Consider the following 26,879-nt stretch of genomic DNA (forward strand, 5'->3'; position numbering starts at 1 on the left):
CTGCCAGACCTCAGAACTCTGCCAATGACACTGTGCAGAAACTGGAGTACCCCAGTTGGACCTGATCCTGACTGACCATCAAGAAAAGTTCATCTGTTTTATTGGGACTGGGAGTGGTGAGCACTGTATGTGTAGTGTGGGCTGGTTTTGATGATTGTTAATAGATAGAGGATAAGGATAAGGATATTACTGTGTAAACTCTTTCATTGGTAAAAGGTCCTGCAAACCTGCACAAAATTATGCCCTGAGCCTAGGAATTGAGTAAGGGTGGGTACTTAAATTGACAGGGATATGCCTGAGCCCTAGGAACGGGGTAAGGGTGGGTGCCTAATTTAAGAGGGTTATGCCTTGAACCCTAGGAACTTGGTGTAATGGGGTGGGACTCACCCCTGCGGCGCCTCCTGCTGGTCCTCCAGAGAATTAGCTCTTCCAGCCTCCGGCACGCCCTCTGCAGGCCAGTGTCCCGCTTGCCGCTGGGCCCGAGTCCCTCCTGGACCCCGGTGCCCCTTTCAGGCTGGGGTGCTGCCCCCTGGCAGTACCCCCACAGTCTCAGGGTCTCCCCATCCAAGGGAACCCCAACCCTCTATCCCCACCTCTCCTCAGTCATGGGCTACTGACAGTCACCATCTAGCCCCTGCTCACTGGGGCAGACTGCAGTGTAAAAGCCACTCATCATAGGCAAGGGGGTTTTGGACCTGCTGCCTCTGCCTATTTGTGGGTTGCCCCCTGCAACCCCACTACCTAATTGGCCTTCCATTAGGCCACAGCCTTGGGGGTTTCCAGGCCAGAGCTCCCCAGCTCCCTTGACCTTCCCCCAGCCCTGCTCCACTCCAGGTACCTTCTCTCAGCTCCCTGCAGCCAGGTCCCTCCCTCTCGAAGCTAGAGAGAGTCTCTCTCTGGCTTCTGGCCCCAGCCCTCTTATAAAGGCCAGTTGGGCCCTCATTAAGCCAGCCTCGGCCTGATTGGGGCATGGCCCCAAGCTGAGGCTGCTTTCCCCTATCAGCCCTGCTTTTCCTTCCCTGCCACAGCCCTCTCCCCGGGCTGTTTTAAGCCTTTTAAGGCAGGAGCGGGTGACCACTTCGCTACACTTGGTAAAGGTGTTAGAGTAACAGCCGTGTTAGTCTGTATCCGCAAAAAGAAGAACAGGAGTACTTGTGGCACCTTAGAGACTAACAAATTTATTAGAGCATAAGCTTTCGTGGACTACAGCCCACTTCTTCGGATGCATATAGAATGGAACATATAATGAGGAGATATATATACACACATACAGAGAGCATGAACAGGTGGGAGTTGTCTTACCAACTCTGAGAGGCCAATTAATTAAGAGAAAAAAAACTTTTGAAGTGATAATCAAGCTAGCCGAGTACAGACAGTGTGATAAGAAGTGTGAGAGTACTCTACGCAAAAGAATTAATGGACACAAATCTGACATCAGGAATCAAAATACTCAAAAACCAGTGGGAGAACACTTTAACCTGTCTGGTCATTCAGTGACAGACCTGCGGGTGGCTATATTACAACAGAAAAACTTCAAAAACAGACTCCAAAGAGAGACTGCAGAGCTAGAATTGATATGCAAACTAGACACAATCAACTCCGGTTTGAATAAGGACTGGGAATGGCTGAGCCATTACAAACGTTGACTCTATCTCCCCTTGTAAGTACTCTCACACTTCTTATCACACTGTCTGTACTCGGCTAGCTTGATTATCACTTCAAAAGTTTTTTTTCTCTTAATTAATTGGCCTCTCAGAGTTGGTAAGACAACTCCCACCTGTTCATGCTCTCTGTATGTGTGTATATATATCTCCTCATTATATGTTCCATTCTATATGCATCCGAAGAAGTGGGCTGTAGTCCACGAAAGCTTATGCTCTAATAAATTTGTTAGTCTCTAAGGTGCCACAAGTACTCCTGTTCTTCTTTTTTTGGTAAAGGTGTGTGACCCTAGAGTGTGTGAGTAGTAGAGAATTTTGTGCGGGTAACAAGGGATGCACTGGTTCAGTGCAGTCCCTTACCTGCAGAGCCCTCAGCAGAGATTAAAGCTGCAAAACCTTCAGGGTAAGGGGCTGGTAATGGAAACAACACTTGCCCATCCTTGTGGATGTATACCCCTCTAGGTCACTAGGACACTCTAATCACTTCCAGGGATGATCAAGGGAAAATTAAGAGAAGACTCTCTCTAAAGCCTTTTTGCTTATGTAGGGAGAATCATCCACATATTATAACCCATTTTCCTTCGCTGAGTTCTAAGAAGAAAGGAAAATGAATAGGCTGCCTCATCCACATGTTCAATGTCTACTTCTAAACTACACTATTGTTCCCTGGGGAGAGAATCCCCCATGGCTAGAAACGGCCCCACACCCAGAACCCCAGATCCTGATTGAGATTTGTATCACAGTATGCAGCTCAAATCTGTCTGCAGAATGGATCACACACCAAATCTAAGTATCAGAAATTTGAGAAAGCTCTCATTTAGATTGAGTGTCCCCAATTTTGGTTGTGATTATAGCTGTGATTTTCATGCAACCTCTATAGAGACATGCGGTTCAGAGCCAGTTCCCGAGTTTGGGCCCATCTCTAGATAAAGCCCCCTTTAAAATTATTGACATCTGTAGCACCAGTAAGCCTGCATATAGATACCCATGTAGATACCTATATAACGGTGAGTTTGAGAAACTAAAGTGACTGAGTTCTGTAGTACTTCTTACCATGATACCAGTATGAAGCATTATGTAATGCACGGTTTGAGTAACATCAGCTGCATGGATCAGATTGTGGTATGGATTTTTGTACTTGCTGTAACCAACCTCCAAAGCTTCTGCAAATGAAATAAGACTGGGCACAGGGATCTGTGAGAAGCAAACATTAGAATAATAAGCTATGTTTCTCTTGCAACAGTTACAAAGTCAATGGTGTAATAAATAAAACATAAATTAACACACAGTGCAACTCTGATACACCAGTTCACAAATATCAAGGTGATGGGACAAATTACTAAAATGTAAAGGACTAGAACCTAATCTGCACTGGAGGAATTCACAGACTGCTCTGCTCCTGTTCCCCTTAGGAGACACATTCCCTTGCTTACACTACGTGCAATGTGGTACTAGCATATAAGGGGGAATGGCCTGTACCCAGAAAGGTGCAGTAGGGGAGCACTCCCCGTGAATGCCTAGGAACTCAAGAGGCATTCATGTAACAAAGGTCTGACACATAGGATTACTAATAGAAGATTGATCTTTATATCCTGGCCCCAATCACCTAACCAGGAGGTCAGGGTTACAAATGGTGTTCCCTGACTTCAATAGCCTCACGCTCCCTCAATGTGGGCCTCACACTGTGCACAAGGAAGGACTGTGAACTACATGCACAATCTAGCTCTATATTTTTTTAGGCAGTTAAATAATAAGTTTTTCCTAAGACAAGACTCCTAGCGATTTTGTGTGATAAACTGAAAACTGGGTTTCCACAATGACAGTGAAACTTGAGTTCAATATCATAAAAATGATAAATAATAAAGTATTGCGCACTTTGATAGCACTCTCTAGGTGAGCATCTCAAAGTGCTTTACAAATATGAAATAGTTAAGTCATACAATATCCCTCAGATAGCACTGTAATGTAGCCTCCTTTAGGGTGGCACGTGGCAGGTGTTTAACACTATGCCATTAAAACAATTTAGAACAGGAAGAGGAAGTGAAAAATATAGTACTCAGCTGAAATCCTAGTGAGGATTTAGGTCCACAGATTGTGATCTAAGCTATCTCAAGTGCTCAGGACCAAAGTTTGTGTGTCTACCAGCACAGTGTCTCCTTCCCAAGTCTGGGACATGGGCTCGGTATTAACTCATAAGGAAGCAAGCTACCTGTGCACTTTTTGCATTACTCTGCTGTGCACTGGGGACCTCCCATCCAAAAAGCTGAAGGCCTGCTTAGCTTTTAATCTTTGTCAGGATCTCAACAGCAGCAGAATGACTGTAGACAACATTAGGTGGAAATTTATTGTTATTACAATGAATATAGTCTGATGTCCTGTATGTGATGTCTTTTAAACTTTGCAATTCTGTACTTCATTTATTCAATAAAATATAATTTTAAACATAAACCCATTTTTTAATATTTTAGTCTTATTTTTATATTTGAATTTTGTGTGATGCTTCTGACCTTGAAACGGCTTATAAGGTCATATCTGGTGAACAGCTCATACATCATGAATTTCAGACTGTGCTCTCCACTTGCTTCATTTAGGGCAAACACATCAAATGACCATTTATCAACATCCTGCAGATTAAAAAAAAATAACACTTTCATATGTTTAAATAGGTCCCAGCTAATACATGGAAAAGTTTAAAACAATATCTATTTCCCCAAAACAGGTTCCTTTTACTTCATGTTATTCATATTAATGGTTATTCTAATACTAATAATAAACCTAGTTAGGAAAATTATTAGAAAAAAAACTTGTATCCTGAGTTAAATAATTGTAGGATAAACTGCTAGCTGTTTTGTATGCTCACAATCTAAGGCCCTGATCTTTCAAACACACAAATAGCTTTACACACATAAATTGTTCCACACAGAGTTCAGTGGAACTACTTGTGTGCTATTTTGCATAGACTATGTCATAAATACTTTAAGAAAATCATGGTAAACACTATAACATTTGTCTTTTATGGAAACAGATTACATACTACCTTCTTGCTTAAGAAATACTATTGTCGATTGTATGTTGTAGCTATATACAACATGATTACTCTTCCCCCCCATCCCAAAAGAGGAAAGACACGCTGCTCTCTGAGACACTGGATTTCTATTATAATTTGGCGCTGATAAAATCATGACAGGTAAATTTTATAAAGCAATTTTCTACTCAAATTTATCCTCTTGCTCTAATGATATCTAAATGAAATCATAATGAAATTGAGGTATAATAAATATAATCATATGCTATTTATGAATTTTTCAATATGGCTTTTATCTCTTATGCATATTCATTTCTACAGTACCATATAGGGCCATAATACTTTCAGAAAAAGCACCCTAATTTCATCCTACAAAAATAATTAGCACACATACAAATATATTGAAATTACACAATGATTGAACTGATTTCACCTTAAATGTTACTATCACTTCTGCTGGGTATGCCAAACCAACCATGTTAGAGGTCCTTCGGTACATCCTAAAAGAACAAATGCATTATTTATTAGGTGGTACTTATGCCATTTTAAAACATTTCTTTTTTCAGTTTCTCTTTTATAATTTCTGAATTAAGGGCCTAATCCAAAACCCATTCAACTCAGTTGGAGTCTTTCTATGAGCTTCATGGGCTTTGAAGAAGGATCCTGTGTACTACAAAGTGTGACTTTCTGGTCTAATAATACATTGCTAGGGATACTTTTTGCTCCTCTAAGTAATTGTTGTAGCTATTCATATCACTTAACGTGAATAAAGAAAATATGCTATTTTAGTTTAGTATTGTCATCAGTACCATTACCACAGATTCACCTGCTTTGTCTCCTAACAAAAGGATGGCCTACATGTGGGCCTCAGGTATTAAAATATTCAGGCACAGATCCTCAGCTGGTGTAAGACGGTGCTGCTCAATAAATTTTAGTATGAAACGATGAGTATCAAATATAACTAAATTAACTGTTTTATTACTTAAGTAAATGTGGAGTTGCCAAAGATAGATCATTTAAGTTGTTTGGAATAGAGATTTGGATACACAACTATCTCTGGAATACAATTTATATAATGTAAAAAAAGCAACTATAGACCTGAGACTATGGCTTATTCACCAAAAGACACTTTTGCAAATATTCTGGTCCACACATAAGTAATGGTCCTCATAAATGCTGTTGGAAATGTAACTCCCTTTGTGCTACTTTAGCTCATATATTTTGGCAGCCCTTCTGTATCAAGAATTTCTGATGGGGGGGGTGTCAAAGGACCAATTTCATATTGGATGCTAAGTTGGAGTTTCATTGAAATTTCACTCTTGAATATATTCCTGATACCTGGAAATTACCTGGTAACAAGGCAGCGTGGTTCCAGGGTGCAGCTTTGGCTGCAAAAAACTGAATCCTGCAAAAATGGAAAAGTTGATCCCCACCAAATATTGATGCTTAGCTCAGGGATATGGCTGATGTCGCAGCGAATGAACAACTGGCATTTCGCAGAAAGGGAAAGCCGGAAAAATTCAAAGCAATTTGGGCTGACTTTTAGAGGTCTATGATTAATGTAGACCCTGAAGATAGTTATGTCACTTCCCGTCCCCTCCCCTCCCTTTTTCCTAACCTTCTTTATTTACTTTGGGTATTCTGATCAATCTGGTATTTTGGTATATTTGTTGTATTTGAAAAAAAACAATACAAAATCATAAATAAAAAAGAAAATGTTGAGTCTTTGGCACATTTTGGTGTAGATAGGTCTAAGCCATGGAGTTTGGGTCCAGAACTTTCCAAAGTTCAAGAGGATTGGTATCTAGGGGTTTCATTTAGAACTCAGGACAGACCATTAGAGAGATGGGGCGAGGATGGCATTCAGCTGTAGCTCTGAACTTTCCCAGATATTTGGTTCAGGCTCATCTCCAATTTTGGTACGCATTCTGGCCCCACTTGTTGGATAGCACCATTGTGGTTAAACATGTTATCTGCTATCACACTAAAATCCATAATCACCTTTCTACAAATATCCCAGCCTGTACAGCATGTACGATGCTTCGAAATTTTGGCTTTTCTTCGGGTCTCCTTTTCGTCATCCCCATTTTCCTCGTGAAGGTAGAAGCCAGCCAGTCCCGTACTTCCAGTGGGACTGAATCGGATTGGATGTCAGAAAGTTCATCTTCAGTATCCAAAAGTCTCCTACAAAAGATATGAATAACTGAGAATCAAGCAAACTGAAGCAACGAGGTGGGAGTAAGTGACCAGCTGATAACATACAGTTTTAATGGCAGTTAGACTAGTTTGTAGCATTGTCTCTGGGTCACTAAACGCTTACCCTGCTCACGGGGGAAGGGCTTTGATAGAGCTTGGAGCACTGGAAACACCCTTTGGGGGGGGGGGAGGATGGGAGGGAGTGAGGGAGGGGGCAAGGGAGCTCAACAGGGAGCAGCTGTGACAGCATTCTACATGCCTCCTATACCTTCCTTCCTTCCACCCATCTTTGCCATCAGCATGTGGGAACAGCTTCTAATCTCACCTCTTTCCCCCATCTCCCACCCTGTTTGCTTCCTACACTGTAGGGTGTGGGAAGATCACATGCTGTCCAACCCACCACATCTGGTTTTTGATGTTTAAGTTACAATTCTTGCAAATGAGGCAGGTTCCAGTGTGGTTGGTGGGTTAGGTAGGGTCTGACTGAGGTCTCTATGGCCTAGTCGGCTGCTTAGGCATTGGTCTGTATAGGCCAGTAAAGAAGGAAGTTTGAGGGCAGGCCAGGCACAGTGGCTGGGTGCACAGTAACTTGAATGCAATGGTCATACCCATCTGCTGGGAGTGTGTGCAGGGTTTGCAGTCCCAACCATTTACAGAAAAGTCCAACAGAATGTCATAGCAAATGGAAATTTTTCTGTAGATTTTTTGAACCATCAAAACCTGGCAAGGTGGGCATTTGCCTCTATGTCTAGAACAGCTTGTGCCTCTCCTCATTTCATCTCTCCAACCTCAAGCATGGAAGAGGGAAGATTATTGAGAGTCTGGCATAAAATAGAGCATCCACGTTTGACTATATTATGGTGCCTGTGTTTCATAGTTTCTGGGTCCATTTCAAAAAAAAGTTTTCCTTTCTGTACCGGAGTGATAACTGTCTAAAAGCCCTAGACACAATACTATGCCTCTAGAAAGTCAACATTTTTCCTCAGAACATCTGAATAATTTCAAACTACTACAGCTCTGAGTGTGGCATCTGTTGGTAATAGCACAAAAATTGCACATCCATTATGCATCATTAACAAATTACTCCAGAATTATATAAATGACTGATGAAGCTAAATTTGGAATATTTGCTGTGCACAGGTCTGAACAACCTATTATAAGGGAAAAAACAGTAGTGGTGGAAAAGGTGTTGTACCACAAAGGATAACAATAACTTGGGCACTCAAGGCTCTCAGTTAATCAAAAAGGTTAGAAAAGCTAATCCTATGTTCTTTAAAAAAAGATATAGGAAATGAGGTTTGCTGGGATAGCAGAGTTGGGTTGGAACCAGAAAGAGTTTCCCTTGCTTGTGTCTTCAGGGGAAGCCAGTGATTAAGAACCAGGGATTAATCCCAGCTTCACACTGCCTCCAGTTAGGGCTGGTCTTCACTATGGGGTGATCGATGCAGCAGGGATCGATTTAGCAGGTCTAGTGAAGACCCGCTAACTCAATGGCAGAGCGCTCTCCAGTCGACTCCAGTACTCCAGCTCCCCGAGAAGAGTAAGGGAATTCGACCGGAGCGCATCTCCCTTTGACGCAGCGCAGTGAAGACACCATGGTAAATTGACCTAAGCTACGTCGACTCCAGCTATGTTATTCACATAACTGGAGTACTGTAACTTAGGTCAACTTGCCCCCATCGTGAAGACAAGCCCGTAGGCACCTAAATCCAGCTCAGCATCTCTGAAAGTAACAGATGCCTCAATATGGATTTTGCTATGTGCACACGTATGAATATTTAGGCCCTAACTTTCTGTGCCTCCATTTCCATATCTGTAAAATAGGGATGATAATACTTACCTACCTCTCACACAGGGCTGGCCTTAGGCATGGGCAAATTGGATGAAAACCCAGGGAGCCTTTATAAACGGGGCGCCTCTGGAGCAGGTGTGCCCCTCCCTCTGGCCCTGAGTTGAAGGCACAAATTGATCTTGTTCCCCAAATTTAAACTACAGTGTAATCCACATAAATCCTCAATAGTTCACCTTTATTATAAAACATTTTGGGGGCGATCACAATGTTTATAATCCTATTTGGCATTTGATATATGTATTATCTAACCAGGAAAAAAATCTTATAATCCCTCAATCATTTTATAAGTGTTCAAAATATTTCTCACATGGGATGCAATTCACCTGCAATGTAACAGTTATAGAAGGTACTTCAGTATAACACAATCTTAAACTGCATGGGAATTAGACTGCTGCAGAACAGGCACACACCCATGTATGGTGCAGCTGGTCCTTTGTTTTTGGTTTTTATTTTGTTTAAAGTTTCCTGGGAATCAGTAAAAACTAAAATGAAGAGCCAGCAGCCAGAGTGGTGAGGGCTACCTGGTATGCACGGAAGATGATGGCGGAGTTGGGGTAATGTGGGCCTTCCGTTCTTTGCAGGCTTGTCACTGCAGTGGTCAGGTGGTCTCTGCTGCCAGACCCCAACTCCTTGCCCATCCTGTTCCGCCACGATGCAGCAGCAGCTGCCAATGGAAATTACCTGAGGAGGGACCAGGTCAGGAGAGTGCAAGCATTTTCAAAATTTGGGTTAAAAAAGTGGGTAAAACCTGACTGTTTTTTCAAAACCTGGAAATTTTTCTGGGAAATTTGGTAAAAACCAAAAATGAAGAGTTTTGTGTATAGGCTAGTGCAGAAGAGTTTGAGAGCAGGCCAGGAGCATGGTGGGTGGAAGTACATTAACTTGAATCCAATGGCCAGAGCCATGTATTCAGAGTGTTCAGGGTATGGAGTCCTCATCCTTTACCCAGAAGTCCTATAGAATTTCATAGAAAATAACTTTTCTATAGATTTTTGGACCATCAAAAGCTATTGAATTTAATACTTAATTTTGTACCTGCTATAGAATTCTTATGGATAGTCCCCAAATCCTATATTCTCTATTAAAGTCTACAGAGTTAGAAAGTAATTTCTCTAGAACCCTCTTGGCTTGAGTCCTCTGGGTTTCATTCATATTAACTTTTCCAGTCCTTTTCCACAATGGATTCCAGCCCAAGGAATGGTGAAGCCGCATTAAAAGGGCTCTTCCAGGCTGGATAATTGAATACTTTCCAAATTCTTCATAGCCACCACATAGAAACCCATTTTCTCTGACATTGTGTCTGGGATGGGGGAGCTTGCTATTTTTCATCTGAAAGGAGATTAAAAACTAGAAACTGGTTGTAAATTTAATTTTCTCTGGCCATTTTTACTATTCCCTCACTAAGATAGGGCCTAGTCTGCCTGTGATGGATGTTAACAGGAATTTCTATATAAACACAGAGCAGGAACAGGGGAGCAGGAGAAAATTGCCTATTTAACCAAGTTGTTTCTTTTTACTGTATAGTTTCCCCCTCCTTCTTTCAAGGCACATTCCCGCAATTCTCATGGGACCCCTTATTTCTCACGAGAGATACCTGGGTGGCAATTTACATGCAATAGATAGTTTGACGGTACACCTACACTGCATGCTTGTTTTGGAGGCATGTTAAGTACATACCTGCTCTCAGCATGGGTATAAACAGCAGCGTAAGCAATGAGGCACAGCTTAGGCAAGTAGAGTAAGGACACACCTGAAGGGAGTGAGTATATAGGTGAGTAAATACCATTCACACTCTACTCACCCCAAGCTGTGCCTCCGTATCTACACTGCTATTTTTAGTGTAGATAGGGAGGCAGCTGTGGTTTAGCTGTGTGGTGCTGTGCTGCCTCCCGGTGCTGGTGCCTTTTCCCACTGCAGGAAAAGACTCCCCACAGCGGGGAAAGGCTCTGGAACAGGGGAGACAGAGGGAAAAGGCTCTGCCAACTCCCCGTTGCTCGAGCCTTTCCCTGCAGCAGAGAAAGGCTCTGGCAGGGAGATGCTGAAGCCCTTCCAGACTGCCAGCCCTTTGCCAGAGCCTTTCACTGATACATGTAGCTACACTCCAAAGTGTGAATGCAGCCTGCTTTTCACTGTAGCATGTAGATACCTAGACCTTACACGCTGCCACCAGTGGCGTGTAGAGTAAACATATCCTAAATGGCTCTCATTCCTGCTTAACAAACTAGGAAACCAATTGCTGCAATACAGACATTGTACAGTGGGCCAGATCCTCAGCTATTATAAATTGGTACAGCTCCCTTCCTGGGATATCTAAGAGGACAGTAAAATATCAGTAAGTTTTCCTAATGCATTATTAGTTTCTTTAAAGAACTCAACTGAATGAACATTTTAAACGAGTGCTTTGAAAGGCATCAGTCATTCATATATATGTTACCTTCAATATCTACCATTACTGTCTGGAGTTCCTCTCCTCCAATTCCATCCTAAACCCCTCTCCAATCATGCTTTCACCCATTGCACTCAACTGAAACTGCTCTTGTCAAAGTCTCCAAAGGCCTCTTCCTAACCAAAAAGGAGGGCAACAAAAATGATTAAGGGGTTGGAGCACATGACTTATGAGAAGAGGCTGAGGGAACTGGGATTGTTTAGTCTGCAGAAGAGACGAATGAGGGGGGATTTGATAGCTGTTTTCAACTACCTGAAAGGGGGTTCCAAAGAGATGGATCTAGACTGTTTTCAGTGGTACCAGATGACAGAACAAGGAGCAATGGTCTCAAGTTGCAGTGGGGGAGGTTTAGGTTGGATATTAGGAAAAACTTTTTCACTGGGAGGGTGGTGAAGCACTGGAATGGGTTACCTAGGGAGGTGGTGGAATCTTCTTCCTTAGAGGTTTTTAAGGTCAGGCTTGACAGAGCCCTGGCTGGGATGATTTAGTTGGGGATTGGTCCTGCTTTGAGCAGGGGGTTGGATTAGATGACCTCCTGTGGTCCCTTCCAACCCTGAGATTCTATGAAAGTTCAGAACCAGTAATTTGCTCTGTCAGCTGCCTTTGACACCATTAATCATGTTCTTTTTGAAATCTTGTGCTCCCTTGACTTCCATGGCTCTGTCCTCTCCTCATTCTTCTCCGACCTCTCTAATCCCTTCTTCAGCAGGTCCCCTTGGAGGATCTTCTTCATCTGCCCTCCAACTTTCTGTGAGGGTTCACAGGGTTCTATCCTTGGTCCTCTTTTCTTCTCCTTCTAAATCTTACTTATGAGTAATCTCATCTGCAAACATAAATTCAACTACCATCTTCTATGCTGTTGACTCAAAGATCTGCCTCTCTACTCCAGACCTGTCTTTCCATCCAAACCAGGATCTTAGCCAAACTTTTTGACATCTCCTCATGGATCTAGCTGTCAACTCAACATGGCTAAAACAGAGCTCTTAAACTTTCCTCCCAAGCTCTTCCCCAACTCCTTTCTCAGCCACTGTGACCACCACAGGCCTGTAATCTAGGCATCATCTTCAACTCTGACCTCTCAACAGATCCTCAAACCCAGGCTTTGCCTAAATCTTACATTTTTTTTCCTGCAGAACATGTCTAAGATGTGGCCTTTCATATCTAATCACACAGCTAAAACTCCTCCAGGCTGTCATTGTCTTGCACCTAACCAGGACAATGACGGTGACGATGAAATGCTAAGGGAGATTAGAGAGGCTATCAAAATAAAGAACTCAATAATAGTGGGGGATTTCAATTATCCCCATATTGACTGGGAACATGTCACCTCAGGATGAAATGCAGAGACAAAATTTCTCAATACTTTAAATGACTGCTTCTTGGAGTAGCTGGTACAGGAACCCACAAGGGGAGAGGCAATGCTAGATTTAGTCCTGAGTGGAGCACAGGAGCTGGTCCAAGAGGTAACTATAACAGGACCGCTTGGAAATAGTGACCATAATATAATAACATTTAACATCCCGGTGGTGGGAAGAACATCTCAACAGCCCAACACTATGGCATTTAATTTCAAAAAGGGGAACTATGCAAAAATGAGGGGGTTAGTTAAACAGAAATTACAAGGTACAGTGACTAAAGTGAAATCCCTTCAAGCTGCATGGACGCCTTTTAAACACACCATAATAGAGGCCCAACTTACCGCAAATTAAGAAACACAGTAAAAGAACTAAAAAAGAGCCACTGTGGCTTAACCACCATGTAAAAGGAGCAGTGAGAGATAAAAAGGCATCTTTTAAAAAGTGGAAGTCAAATCCTAGTGAGGTAAATAGAAAGGAGCATAAACACTGCCAAATTAAGTGTAAAAATGTAATAAGAAAAGCCAAAAAGGAGTTTGAAGAACGGCTAGCCAAAAACTCAAAAGGTAATAACAAAATGTTTTTTAAGTACATCAGAAGCAGGAAGTCTGCTAATCAACCAGTAGGGCCCCTGGATGATCGAGATACAAAAGGAGCACTTAAAGACGATAAAATCATTGCGGAGAAACTAAACGGATTCTTTGCTTCAATCTTCACGGATGAGGATGTTAGGGAGATTCCCAAACCTGAGCCAGCTTTTGTAGGTGACAAATCTGAGGAATTGTCACAGACTGAAGTGTCACTAGAGGAGGTTTTGGAATTAATTGATAAACTTAACATTAACAAGTCACCGGGACCAGATGGCATTCACCCAAGAGTTCTGAAAGAACTCAAATGTGAAGTTGCGGAATTATTAACTATGATTTTTAACCTGTCCTTTAAATCGGCTTCTGTACCCAATGACTGGAAGATAGCTAATGTAACGCCAATATTTAAAAAGGGCTCTAGAGGTGATCCTGGCAATTACAGACCGGTAAGTCTAAGATCAGTACCGGGCAAATTAGTTGAAACAATAGAAAGAATAAAATTGTCAGACACATAGAAGAACATAAATTGTTGGGCAAAAGTCATCATGGTTTCTGTAAAGGGAAATCATATCTTATTAATCTATTACAGTTCTTTGAAAGGGTCAACAAACATGTGGACAAGGGGGATCCAGTGGACATAGTGTATTTAGATTTCCAGAAAGCCTTTGACAAGGTCCCTCGCCAAAGGCTCTTACGTAAATTAAGTTGTCATGGGATAAAAAGGAAGGTCCTTTCATGGATTGAGAACTGGTTAAAAGACAGGGAACAAAGGGTAGGAATAAATGGTAAATTCTCAGAATGGAGAGGGGTGACTAGTGGTGTTCCCCAAGGGTCAGTCCTAAGACCAATCCTATTCAACTTATTCATAAATGATCTGGAGAAAGGGGTAAAAAGTGAGGTGGCAAAGTTTGCAGATGATACTAAACTGCTCAAGATAGTTAAGACCAAAGCAGACTGTGAAGAACTTCAAAAAGATCTCACCAAACTAAGTGATTGGGCAACAAAATGGCAAATGAAATTTAATGTGGATAAGTGTAAAGTAATATACACTGGAAAAAATAACCGCAACTATACATACAATATGATGGGGGCTAATTTAGCTACAACAAATCAGGAAAAAGATCTTGGCGTCATCATGGATAGTTCTCTGAAGACATCCATGCAGTGTGCAGGGGTAGTCAAAAAAGCAAACAGGATGTTAGGAATCATTAAAAAGGGGATAGAGAATAAGATGGAGAATATATTATTGCCCTTATATAAATCGATGGTACGCCCACATCTTGAATACTGCATACAGATGTGGTCTCCTCATCTCAAAAAAGATATACTGGCACTAGAAAAGGTTCATAGAAGGGCAACTAAAATGATTAGGGGTTTGGATAGGGTCCCATATGAGGAGAGATTAAAGAGGCTAGGACTTTTCAGCTTGGAAAAGAGGAGACTAAGGGGGGATATGATAGAGATATATAAAATCATGAGTGATGTGGAGAAAGTAAATAAGGAAAAGTAATACAAGAACTAGGGGCCACCAAATGAAATTAATGGGCAGCAAGTTTAAAACAAATAAAAGGAAGTTCTTCACACAGCGCACAGTCAACTTGTGGAACTCCTTGCCTGAGGAGGTTGTGAAGGCTAGGACTATAACAGCGTTTAAAAGAGAACTGGATAAATTCATGGAGGTTAAGTCCATTAATGGCTATTAGCCAGGTTGAGTAAGGAATGGTGTCCCTAGCCTGTGTTTGTCAGAGGGTGGAGATGGATGGCAGGAGAGAGATCACTTGATCATTACCTGTTAGGTTCACTCCCTCTGGGGCACCTGGCATTGGCCACTGTCGGTAGACAGGATACTGGGGTAGATGGACCTTTGGTCTGACCCAGTACGGCCATTCTTATGTTCTTATATCTCAATTATTGCAACATACTTTTCTTTGACCTTGACAATCTTGAACCACTCATATCCATTCAGAAAGCTGCTGCAAAGATCATATCCCTAGCCCATCACTTTGACCATGTCACCCCTCTCTGTGAATCCTTTCATTGGCTCCCCCATCTCTAACACATCAAACATAAGCTACTTATCTTCCCTGTTAACACTTTTCATAGTCTATGCCCACCCTATCTCTCATTTACTATCAAGATGTTAACTCCTGCCTCTGATTGGTGCAGTCTCCCTTGCCCACTTGTTAAATTTTCAAACAAGCACCTTTGTGCTTTTTCCTGTGCTGCTCCTCTTGGTAGGGAGGAACTCCCTGTAAACATCTGCAAAGCTACTTCATTATCCTCCTTCAAATTGCTCCTTAAAAACTCTCCTTTGCTGTAATGCCTATAAAAACAAACAAACAAAACCTTGATAATGTTTAGGTTACTGGTGCATTTGATACCACTGCCTATCATGCTAACTCATATTATTTCATTGTTTCCTTGTACTCCCATCAATCTGCATCAATCTGTCATCTCTTGACTTATTCTTAGGGCTTGTCTTCACTACCCGCCTGGATCGACGGGTAGAAATCGATCTCTTGGGGATCGATTTATCGCGTCTCGTCGGGACGCGATAATCGATCCCCAAATCTACGCGTGTACTCCACCAGCCCAGGTAGGAGTAAGCGCCGTCAGCTGGGGAGCCGCAGCGATGGATTTGCCGCCGTCCTCACAGTGGGGTAAGTCAGATCAGATACGTCAAATTAAGCTACGCTGTTCCCGTAGCTGAATTTGCATATCTGAAATCGATCCCCCCCGTAGTGTAGATGTAGCCTTAGATTGTAAGCTCTTTGGGGCAGAGATATTTTTTGTTCTTTGTTTGTATAGCACCTAATATAGTGGGGTCCTGGTCTCTGAGGAGGGTCTTCCCTCCTAGGTTCTATGGTAATAGCAAGTAGTTTCATTCATATTTCTATATATATATACATTAATATCCTTAATTTATTTGTCTTATGATTTGTTACAGCTTATGTTACTTGTATTCTAGCCCAAAACTGAAACAAAAGTAAAAGAAAAACAAAAACAAAATTAAAAGTTTCTCAGCAGTATAAATCTTTGAAGCTCAGACTGCCTTTTCTTCACCCACATCCATTTTAATATAATAATAATAAATAATATCATACATCCTTCACTCCAAAGGCCCCCAAAGTGTTTTCCAAGCTGTTTATACAAGGATCACTCTCCCACCACTAAAAAGCTGTCACCTAGAGGATGACGATAACACTGAATTACTGTGCACAGCAACACTACTCAAATGTTAAGAGGGATCTTCAATAGCCACAAATGGTTAGGTTGAAGTCAATGGGAGTCTTAATTTTAGGCCTTATCTTAAACATATAATCTTCAGCAAAGCTGTATGCTTTATCACCATGTTGAGGCATTTGTTCAGTACCAACCATACAATTTTATTTTGGATATCATCTTTCATACAAAGATTCCCTGAGAAGTGAAAGAGCTACAGCTATATCAACACCATTTCCTGCAACAAAAATACTAATACTAATATAAATGGACTCTTTATTATGTCTGAAGGTTTTTGCCTTTGTTTACAAAAACACTTCTCTTCTCTCAGACTTTACAGGCAACCATGTGAGCTGAAGTGCGTGCTCTGAGGAAATAAGCCACAGAACTACATGTGGCACAAACTAACAATATCAACTGTGATTACAACTGGTGCTGGGCACAACTTTTGGGACTAAACTTTTTGTCAGCCCAAAAATGCAGATTCTGGTCAACCAAAATATTTTGCAAATGTGTATCTAATTTGTCAAATTGCTTCAGCTGAAAAAAAACCTCCCAAACAGGAAAAATTCTGAAAAAAATCTAAATGTTTTGTTTGACATTTTCAAAATGAATTTTTGTTTTTAAGTAAAAAATATTTAAAAAAAACCCCTCACAAACAAAACAAAACATTTCATTTCACATTGGACAAAGTGTTTTGTTTGAGCTGAAACCATTTTTTTGTTTGCTTTTCAGTTGACAGAAAAAAATGAATTTTTTTTTGTTTCAAGTTGGCCCTAAACTTCCTCTCCCCACTTCACCTCAGTTCATCCTCTGAAACAAAAATTTGGTTATTCACAAAGCTGTAATTACAGCAGTACATGCACTACAAACTGTTTTTTTCTAAGTGTTTGAGAGAGACACCTAAGACTTTGGGGAAATAAGGTTTTGTAGAGTAGGGAATTGTGCAGATTGTACATTGGTGATGGAAATATGAATGGCCTTTGGTTAAATTCATTAATGATTATGAGGCACTGAGGTACTACAGTAAAGAGAGCCATATAAGAATCTAGATACCTAGCTGACTGGATATATTGATAAATAAACAAACATATACATTTGAGTTAACCCAAGGAAAACTAAATAAGTTACATACTGCACAATAGAAGTAGGTAGCCTTACTCTAACAAGTAGATTATTCATTGTAACTCACCTATACCTATTACGTAAAATACACAACCCTTGTCTAATAAAACCTGTTATTTTTGTCTACTTCCAAATCTATTCACTTGGTCATGCTAATGAACGATATCTAATTACATTTATATAGGTAAATACCCTACCATTAGTTAGTTATAGGACTCTGGAAATGTATATGCTATAACATACAGATCTTATGACTCGTGAATATGCATTAAAGTAAACATTTCACTTCACTTACACTGTACAGACATTTATGAACATTGAAAATTGCCCAAATTGAAACATACTTCCCAAGTCATAAAAATCTCATTAAAGCATATTATAAACAACTTTAGATTGTCTTAAGTATTATTCACAAAATGCACTTAAGTACAAATGTGATTTAATTGGGATACAAGGAACAACCGAACAGACGTGTGCGTCAACTAGAAATATTAATATAGTACTTACATAACAGTGGATGAAATTTTCTTTTTGACCTTCTGGCTGTCCGTTTTTGATTTGGCTGAGCTGCAATTTGTTTTGATACCAATTTTGTCTTTTTTATCCTGGGTCATTTTGTAGCTGCTTTTTGTTCCCTAACCCACTGCAGTAAATCACTACATTAAATATATTAAGTAAATTGTACGGCCCCTTCTCCTAAGTACAGGTCATTCTTACTATTACTACTGTTGCTCTGAACACAGCAGTAACAACAACAGTGCGGTTCTAGAGCAGCTGTATTATGAGGTCACTCTGATGTAATTACTGATCACTGTAATGTAATCGCTGATCTATGTAATCTTTATGGTATACCCATGTGGATGGCATCATTTAACATACAAAAATTTCACACTAAAGAGCATTTTTACTTGTAATCTCCAATTACACTGGTCTACCATTTTTGAGAAGTCGTCTGCTTCAGAGATAAAATGTGCTATTTATTATGTATTTTGATGTGCTGAATTCAAATATGACAATTAAAACAACTGATTGGCTACTGTTTCTAAGATATTTAAGTTTTTACATTTTATGTCTATGTATATTGTGTAGATAGTAGAGTTTTAATCATAAATTGTAAACCTAGGTCTTTTCATGTGTTTATGGTTGCTTTACATGATAATATTTCACCTGTCCTGTTTATGTAATGCTTTAAAAATCAGCAAAAGGGTTATATAAATAAAATTTATTATGAAGCAAAAGGCAAAAAATTATAATGTACATAGTTTAGTCCTATTCAGTGTCTACTCGGCGCTTCTTGGCTTGTCTCTTGTATTCATTAAATGGAGCATCTCTTGTCACTGTCCAGCAATAGTCTGCAAGCATTGATGGGCTCCATTTGCCCTGATAGTGTTTCTCCATTGTTGCAATGTCCTGTGAAATCGCTCGCTGCTCCGCAGTTCAGTGGAAAAAAATCTAGATGAGAGTGCAAAAAATGTATCTTTAGTGACATGTTGCAACCAAAGCTTTTGTATGTCTTCAGGAGGTTTTCCACCAACAACCTGTAGTTGTCTGCCTTGTTGTTTCCGAGAAAATTTATTGCCACTAACTGGAAGGCTTTCCATGCCGTCTTTTCCTTGCCACGCAGTGCATGGTCAAATGCATCATCTCGAAGAAGTTCACGAATCTGAGGACCAACAAAGACACCTTCCTTTATCTTAGCTTCACTTAACCTTGGAAATTTTCCATGGAGGTACTTGAAAGCTGCTTGTGTTTTGTCAATGGCCTTGACAAAGTTCTTCATCAGACCCAGCTTGATGTGTAAGGGTGGTAACAAAATTTTCCTTGATTCAACAAGTGGTGGATGCTGAACACTTTTCCTCCCAGGCTCCAATGACTGTCGGAGTGGCCAATCTTTCTTGATGTAGTGGGAATCTCTTGCACGACTATCCCATTCGCAGAGAAAACAGCAGTACTTTGTGTATCCAGTCTGCAGACCAAGCAAGAGAGCAACAACCTTCAAATCACCACAGAGCTGCCACTGATGTTGGTCAGAGTTTATGCACCTCAAAAGTTGTTTCATGTTGTCATAGGTTTCCTTCATATGGACTGCATGACCAACTGGAATTGATGGCAAAGCATTGCCATTATGCAGTAAAACAGCTTTAAGACTCGTCTTCGATGAATCAATGAACAGTCTCCACTCATCTGGATCGTGAACGATGTTGAGGGCTGCCATCACACCATCGATGTTGTTGCAGGCTACAAGATCACCTTCCATGAAGAAGAATGGGACGAGATCCTTTTGACGGTCACGGAACATGGAAACCCTAACATCACCTGCCAGGAGATTCCACGGCTGTAGTCTGGAGCCCAACAGCTCTGCCTTACTCTTGGGTAGTCCCAAATCCCTGACAAGGTCATTCAGTTCACCTTGTGTTATGAGGTGTGGTTCAGAGGAGGAGGATGGGAGAAAATGTGGGTCCTGTGACATTGATGGTTCAGGACCAGAAGTTTCATCCTCTTCCTCTTCCTCGTCTGACTCAAGCGAGAATGATTCTGGTGCATCAGGAACCGGCAGTCCTTCTCCGTGGGGTACTGGGCATATAGCTGATGGAATGTTTGGATAATGCACAGTCCACTTTTTCTTCTTTGACACACCTTTCCCAACTGGAGGCACCATGCAGAAGTAACAATTGGTGGTATGATCTGTTGGCACTCTCCAAATCATTGGCACTGCAAAAGGCATAGATTTCCTTTTCCTGTTCAACCACTGGCGAAGATTTTTTGCACAAGTGTTGCAGCATATGTATGGGTCCCACCTCTTGTCCTGATCTCTAATTTTGCAGCCAAAATAAAGGTGATAGGCTTTCTTAACCATAGTGGTTATACTGCGCTTTTGTGATGCAAAAGTCACTTCACCACAAACATAACAGAAGTTATCTGCACTGTTCACACAATACTAGGCATCTCTGCTCACTTTGGCTAAACAGAAATGTGTCCCTTTGCAAAATCAAACACTGACAAATAAGAGAGCACGACACTGTATGATTTCTAGAGCTGATATAGGGCAATTTGTTCAGCAGAGTGATGTAAGCTTCGTTATGATTGCATCATCCATGACTTCTAGGAATAACATGATGCAATTCATATCATGTATGACGCAATACCAGCTTCAGATTGCATCATTCATTGTTTTGCCTGAAAAGCAAGTGCTGTCCAAACCCAGTTATAGATTTATTCATAGATCCAGTCAAAGATGTATTTTAGTCATTTCTGGTTTAAATTGAGATCCCTTCCCTTTATAACTCACTTATCCTCCGCCATTCCCAAGTCGAGGGTCGTATATATTGACCCAATATCATATCTTGAAAACTAGAGCCAATCAACAATTTTAAGCATCATTTTCGTTCTCAGTGACCCAGAATTAGTAAAGTTTGACTACATTTATTTCAGAAGCATTTTGGCTGTCAGAGCAGTGTTACCTATACACTTCAAATCTCCATTTCCTTACAAAACTTCAATAAAAGAACAAGGAATTATTGATTTTTTCCAATGAAAGTTATTACTGTCCAGATAAGCGGAACTCATGTTAATTAAGACCAGGATTGGCTATATATTAATTGGAAAGCCTCACGGACACTCATATTATTCCCCCTTCTTGATACTCCTGCACATTTAACAGTTACATTTGACACACAGGCCTTGTCTATTCTAGGGAATTTACCTGCTGCTGATAGATCGAGTACAGCTGAACCTGAACTAATGCTGAACAGGGTTTAATTGCAAGTAATGGAGCAAGAGGAAGGACTGTTCAGTGGTTAGGGCACCAGATTACAACTTTGGAGACTTGGGTTCAAGAGCCTGCTCCACCACAGACTTCCTGTATTACTCTAGGCAAGTCAGTGTCTATCTGTACCTTAGTTTCCCATCTGTACAATGAGGATAATAGTATTCCACTACCTCACAGAGAGATTTAAGACTCAGAAAGAAGAAGAACAGGAGTACTTGTGGCACCTTAGAGACTAACAAATTTATTAAGACTCAGATACACACATGAAAGATTATAATGGGGCCATCTAAGTATTTAACACCTTTGCCGCAAATATGGTTAAACACTGTAGGTGAAGAGAGCACGCCAGCCAGATCTGCCTCCAAACCCATCTCCCTGTAGGATTTAAGCATGATTTCTTAAGTCATGCTAAACACAGTTTGTCCTGGTTTACACTTGCAGCTAAACTATGTTTAGCATCAGTTCAGCTGTACCTGTGACTTTCGCCTGCAGGTTGTTCAGCAGGAGGCCCTCGGTGTAATGCAAAATTCAGAATTGCCAGATAGTAACTTTATACATAAGACTACTTCAAAGACATTATGCGCGTTGGAGATGAAAGATCTTTCAACTAAGCTAGAAGTACAATCCCTTGAAAAGACAACATCAAACTAGTACAGTATCATCACATACAATAGTACCTACAATCAAAGAAAACATGGTTCGAGGGCTGGAGAAACAAGTATCGACTCTGCGTTGCATAAGGGAAAATGAAGATTTCCTGGACAGACGTCAGGAGATGCTTCTACGGCCACAATGTTCTGAAGATTCAGAGCAGGCGCAGCAGGGACAGAAGGATTGTGAGGAGGTTTGGCAGCATGTGACCTCCAGAAGGAGAAAGAGGAGCGTCCATGCACCAGCAATGGAGATACAGGTGAGCAATCGTTTCCATGTTCTCTCTACAGGTGCTAATGCGGAGAGTGGACTAGATGGCCCATCTGAGGGAAGGGAGCAGAAGGAGACTCCACCGATTGGAAGGCAAAAGATGCACTGTCCTAGGGATGGGGGTTCCACGACCACCACTCCCAAGAGGAGGAGGAGGGTGGTGGTGGTCGGGGACTCCCTCCTCAGGGGGACTGAGTCATCTATCTGCCGCCCTGACCGGGAAAACCGAGAGGTCTGCTGCTTGCCAGGAGCTAGGATACACGATGTGACGGAGAGACTGCCGAGACTCATCAAGCCCTCGGATCGCTACCCCTTCCTGCTTCTCCACGTGGGCACCAATGATACTGCCAAGAATGACCTTGAGCGGATCACTGCAGACTACGTGGCTCTGGGAAGAAGGATAAAGGAGTTTGAGGCGCAAGTGGTGTTCTCGTCCATCCTCCCTGTGCAAGGAAAAGGCCGGGGTAGAGACCGTCGAATCGTGGAAGTCAACGAATGGCTACGCAGGTGGTGTCGGAGAGAAGGCTTTGGATTCTTCGACCATGGGATGGTGTTCCAAGAAGAAGGAGTGCTAGGCAGAGACGGGCTCCACCTAACGAAGAAAGGGAAGAGCATCTTCGCCAGCAGACTGGCTAACCTAGTGAGGAGGGCTTTAAACTAGGTTCACCGGGGGAAGGAGACCAAAGCCCTGAGGTAAGTGGGGAAATGGGATCCTGGGAGGAAGCACAAGCAGGAGAGCGCAAGAGGGGAGGACTCCTGTCTCATGCTGAGAAAGAGGGACGATCATTGAGTTATCTTAAGTGCCTATACACAAATGCAAGAAGCCTGGGAAAAAAGCAGGGAGAACTGGAAGTCCTGGCACAGTCAGGGAACTATGATGTGATTGGAATAACAGAAACTTGGTGGGATAACTCACATGACTGGAGTACTGTCATGGATGGATATAAACTGTTCAGGAAGGACAGGCAGGGCAGAAAAGGTGGGGGAGTTGCGTTGTATGTAAGAGAGGAGTATGACTGCTCAGAGCTCCGGTATGATACTGCAGAAAAACCTGAGAGTCTCTGGATAAAGTTGAGAAGTGTGAGCAACAAGGGTGATGTCGTGGTTGGAGTCTGCTATAGACCACCAGACCAGGGGGATGAGGTGGACGAGGCTTTCTTCTGGCAACTAGCAGAAGTTGCTAGATCACAGGCCCTGGTTCTCATGGGAGACTTTAATCACCCTGATATCTGCTGGGAGAGCAATACAGCGGTGCACAGGCAATCCAGGAAATTTTTGGAAAGCGTAGGGGACAATTTCCTGGTGCAAGTGCTGGAGGAACCAACTAGGGGCAAAGCTTTTCTTGACCTGCTGCTCACAAACAGGGAAGAACTAGTAGGGGAAGCAAAAGTGGATGGGAACCTGGGAGGCAGTGACCATGAGATGGTCGAGTTCAGGATCCTGACACAAGGAAGAAAGGAGAGCAGCAGAATATGGACCCTGGACTTCAGAAAAGCAGACTTTGACTCCCTCAGGGAACAGATGGGCAGGATCCCCTGGGAGAATAACATGAAGGGCAAAGGGGTCCAGGAGAGCTGGCTGTATTTTAAAGAATCCTTATTGAGGTTGCAGGAACAAACCATCCCGATGTGTAGAAAGAATAGTAAATATGGCAGGCGACCAGCTTGGCTAAACAGTGAAATCCTTGCTGATCTTAAATGCAAAAAAGAGGCTTATAAGAAGTGGAAGATTGGACAAATGACCAGGGAGGAGTATAAAAATATTGCTCAGGCGTGCAGGAGTGAAATCAGGAAGGCCAAATCACACTTGGAGTTGCAGTTAGCAAGAGATGTTAAGAGTAACAAGAAAGGTTTCTTCAGGTATGTTAGCAACAAGAAGAAAATCAAGGAAAGTGTGGGCCCCTTACTGAATGAGGGAGGCAACCTAGTGACCGACGATGTGGAAAAAGCTAATGTACTCAATGATTTTTTTGCCTCTGTCTTCACGCACAAGGTCAGCTCCCAGATTGCTGCACTGGGCAGTACAGCATGGGGAGAAGGTGACCAGCCCTCTGTGGAGAAAGAAGTGGTTCGGGACTATTTAGAAAAACTGGACGTGCACAAGTCCATGGGGCCGGATGCGCTGCATCCGAGGGTGCTAAAGAAGTTGGCGGGTGAGATTGCAGAGCCATTAGCCATTATTTTTGAAAACTCATGGCGATCGGGGGAGGTCCCAGATGACTGGAAAAAGGCTAATGTAGTGCCCATCTTTAAAAAAGGGAAGAAGGAGGATCCGGGGAACTACAGGCCAGTCAGCCTCACCTCAGTCCCTGGAAAAATCATGGAGCAGGTCCTCAAGGAATCAATTATGAAACATTTAGAGGAGAGGAAAGTGATCAGGAACAGTCAGCATGGATTCACGAAGGGGAAGTCGTGCCTGACTAACCTAATTGCCTTCTATGATGAGATAACTGGCTCTGTGGATGAGGGGAAAGCAGTGGATGTGTTATTTCTTGACTTTAGCAAAGCTTTTGATACGGTCTCCCACAGTATTCTTGCCACCAAGTTAAAGAAGTATGGGCTGGATGAATGGACTGTAAGGTGGATAGAAAGCTGGCTAGATCGTCGGGCTCAACGGGTAGTGATCAATGGCTCCATGTCTAGTTGGCAGCCGGTTTCAAGTGGAGTGCCCCAAGGGTCGGTCCTGGGGCCGGTTTTGTTTAATATCTTTATTAATGATCTGGAGGATGGTGTGGACTGCACTCTCAGCAAGTTTGCAGATGACACTAAACTAGGAGGCGTGGTAGATACACTAGAGGGTAGGGATCGGATACAGAGGGACCTAGACAAATTAGAGGATTGGGCAGAAAAAAACCTGATGAGGTTCAACAAGGACAAGTGCAGAGTCCTGCACTTAGGACGGAAGAATCCCATGCACTGCTACAGACTAGGGACCGAATGGCTAGGTAGCAGTTCTGCTGAAAAGGACCTAGGGGTCACAGTGGACGAGAAGCTGGATATGAGTCAACAGTGTGCTCTTGTTGCCAAGAAGGCTAACGGCATTTTGGGTTGTATAAGTAGGGGCATTGCCAGCAGATCGAGGAACGTGATCGTTCCCCTTTATTCGACATTGGTGAGGCCTCATCTGGAATACTGTGTCCAGTTTTGGGCCCCACACTACAAGAAGGATGTGGAAAAATTGGAAAGAGTCCAGCGGAGGGCAACAAAAATGATTAGGGGTCTGGAGCACATGACTTATGAGGAGAGGCTGAGAGAACTGGGATTGTTTAGTCTCCAGAAGAGAAGAATGAGGGGGGATTTGATAGCAGCCTTCAACTACCTGAAGGGGGGTTCCAAAGAGGATGGAGCTCGGCTGTTCTCAGTGGTGGCAGATGACAGAACAAGGAGCAATGGTCTCAAGTTGCAGTGGGGGAGGTCCAGGTTGGATATCAGGAAAAACTATTTCACTAGGAGGGTGGTGAAACACTGGAATGCGTTACCTAGGGAGGTGGTGGAGTCTCCTTCCTTGGAGGTTTTTAAGGCCCGGCTTGACAAAGCCCTGGCTGGGATGATTTAGCTGGGAATTGGTCCTGCTTTGAGCAGGGGGTTGGACTAGATGACCTCTTGAGGTCCCTTCCAACTCTGATATTCTATGATTCTATGAAGAACTGGGCAACACTGAGAACAGAACCATGGAACTGTATCATACGCACAACAAAATGAGGAAATAGAAAACCTCAGTTGTACTAGAGTTGTTGAGATCAAAGAGCTTAAAGCAAAAGATTTTTTCATGGTCTGATTCTGAAGGAGTTAAGACATTATATAAATAATAAGCAGGAAAAAACAGAACCAGCATTAATCCCTAGAGCTGTCAACTTTATTCTCAACACTCCTGCAGTCACAAGAGAAGACAGAGACAAAGAAATATTATTCAGAATGAATTCTAGGAGACAGGATTCAAAGCACATGGCTTAGCTATGTGTGTGCAAAAAGAGTATTTACAAAGTGGAGATAGAAAGAAGTAATGACTGTTAAAAGAAAAGATTAAGACAGAACATAGGTTTTGTGAGTTAAAATTTGGCAGGACTTTGTGCATCTGTTCCTAATTTCCTGAAAAAAATCTCCTTTGGGGCTGAAACTTTCCAGGTTCATTCACAAAGTAGAGGTGATGACTTTCATTTGTTTTGATTTGAGGAAAATCCTTGCAGCTGTTTTTGAGTTACTGGAAAGTGAAAAGGGAAAACACTACTACTACAAAAATTGTTTTTAGACTTTTTTCACTTATCAATAACTCAAAGTTACTCAGGGAAAACCTCCACATTTTGCTTGGAACAAGTGAGGACCAGCAGGGCCGGCTCTAGGATTTTTGCCGCCCAAAGCAAAAACCATTTTGGCACCCTCGGGTCTTTAATTATCCCACCCCCGGCCCCGCCTCAACTCCGCCCCTTCCCCAAATACCCAGCCCTGCCTCCTCCCCCCAGGCTCTCAAGCCTAGGAGGAAGGGAGGGGGAGCAGCGGCGTGCGAAACAGCTGTTTCGCGCGCCGCGGCCGCTCGGGATCTCCCCCTCCCTCCCAGGTTTGAGAGCCTGGGAGGGAGGGCGAGTAGCGGCGTGCGAATCAGCTGTTTCGCGTGCCTTGGCAGCAGCAGCGGCGGTGAGCTCGGGCGGCCGGGGCACATTTTTAGGGCGGCATTCTGGCGCCGGCCATGCCGCCCCTAAAAATGTGCCACCCCAAGCACCAGC

General features: G+C 42.4%; 1 protein-coding gene across 6 annotated transcripts in view; it reads right to left on the reverse strand.

Moving 5' to 3' along the window:
• The window catches only part of PDE1A (phosphodiesterase 1A), a 291,971-nt gene that overhangs the window by 65,455 nt on the left and 199,637 nt on the right, over positions 1-26,879 (reverse strand). For all 6 annotated transcript variants that reach the window (XM_034785791.1, XM_034785795.1, XM_034785790.1 and 3 more), the window contains 4 exons: positions 6,688-6,870; positions 5,120-5,186; positions 4,169-4,285; positions 2,715-2,855 (listed from right to left, as the gene is read on the reverse strand). In XM_034785791.1, coding sequence (XP_034641682.1) covers positions 2,715-2,855; positions 4,169-4,285; positions 5,120-5,186; positions 6,688-6,870 — 508 coding nt within the window. The remainder of the gene's footprint in view (positions 1-2,714; positions 2,856-4,168; positions 4,286-5,119; positions 5,187-6,687; positions 6,871-26,879) is intronic.

The sequence above is a fragment of the Trachemys scripta genome, chromosome 11, assembly GCF_013100865.1.
Source record: "Trachemys scripta elegans isolate TJP31775 chromosome 11, CAS_Tse_1.0, whole genome shotgun sequence".
Lineage (NCBI taxonomy): Eukaryota > Metazoa > Chordata > Testudines > Emydidae > Trachemys > Trachemys scripta.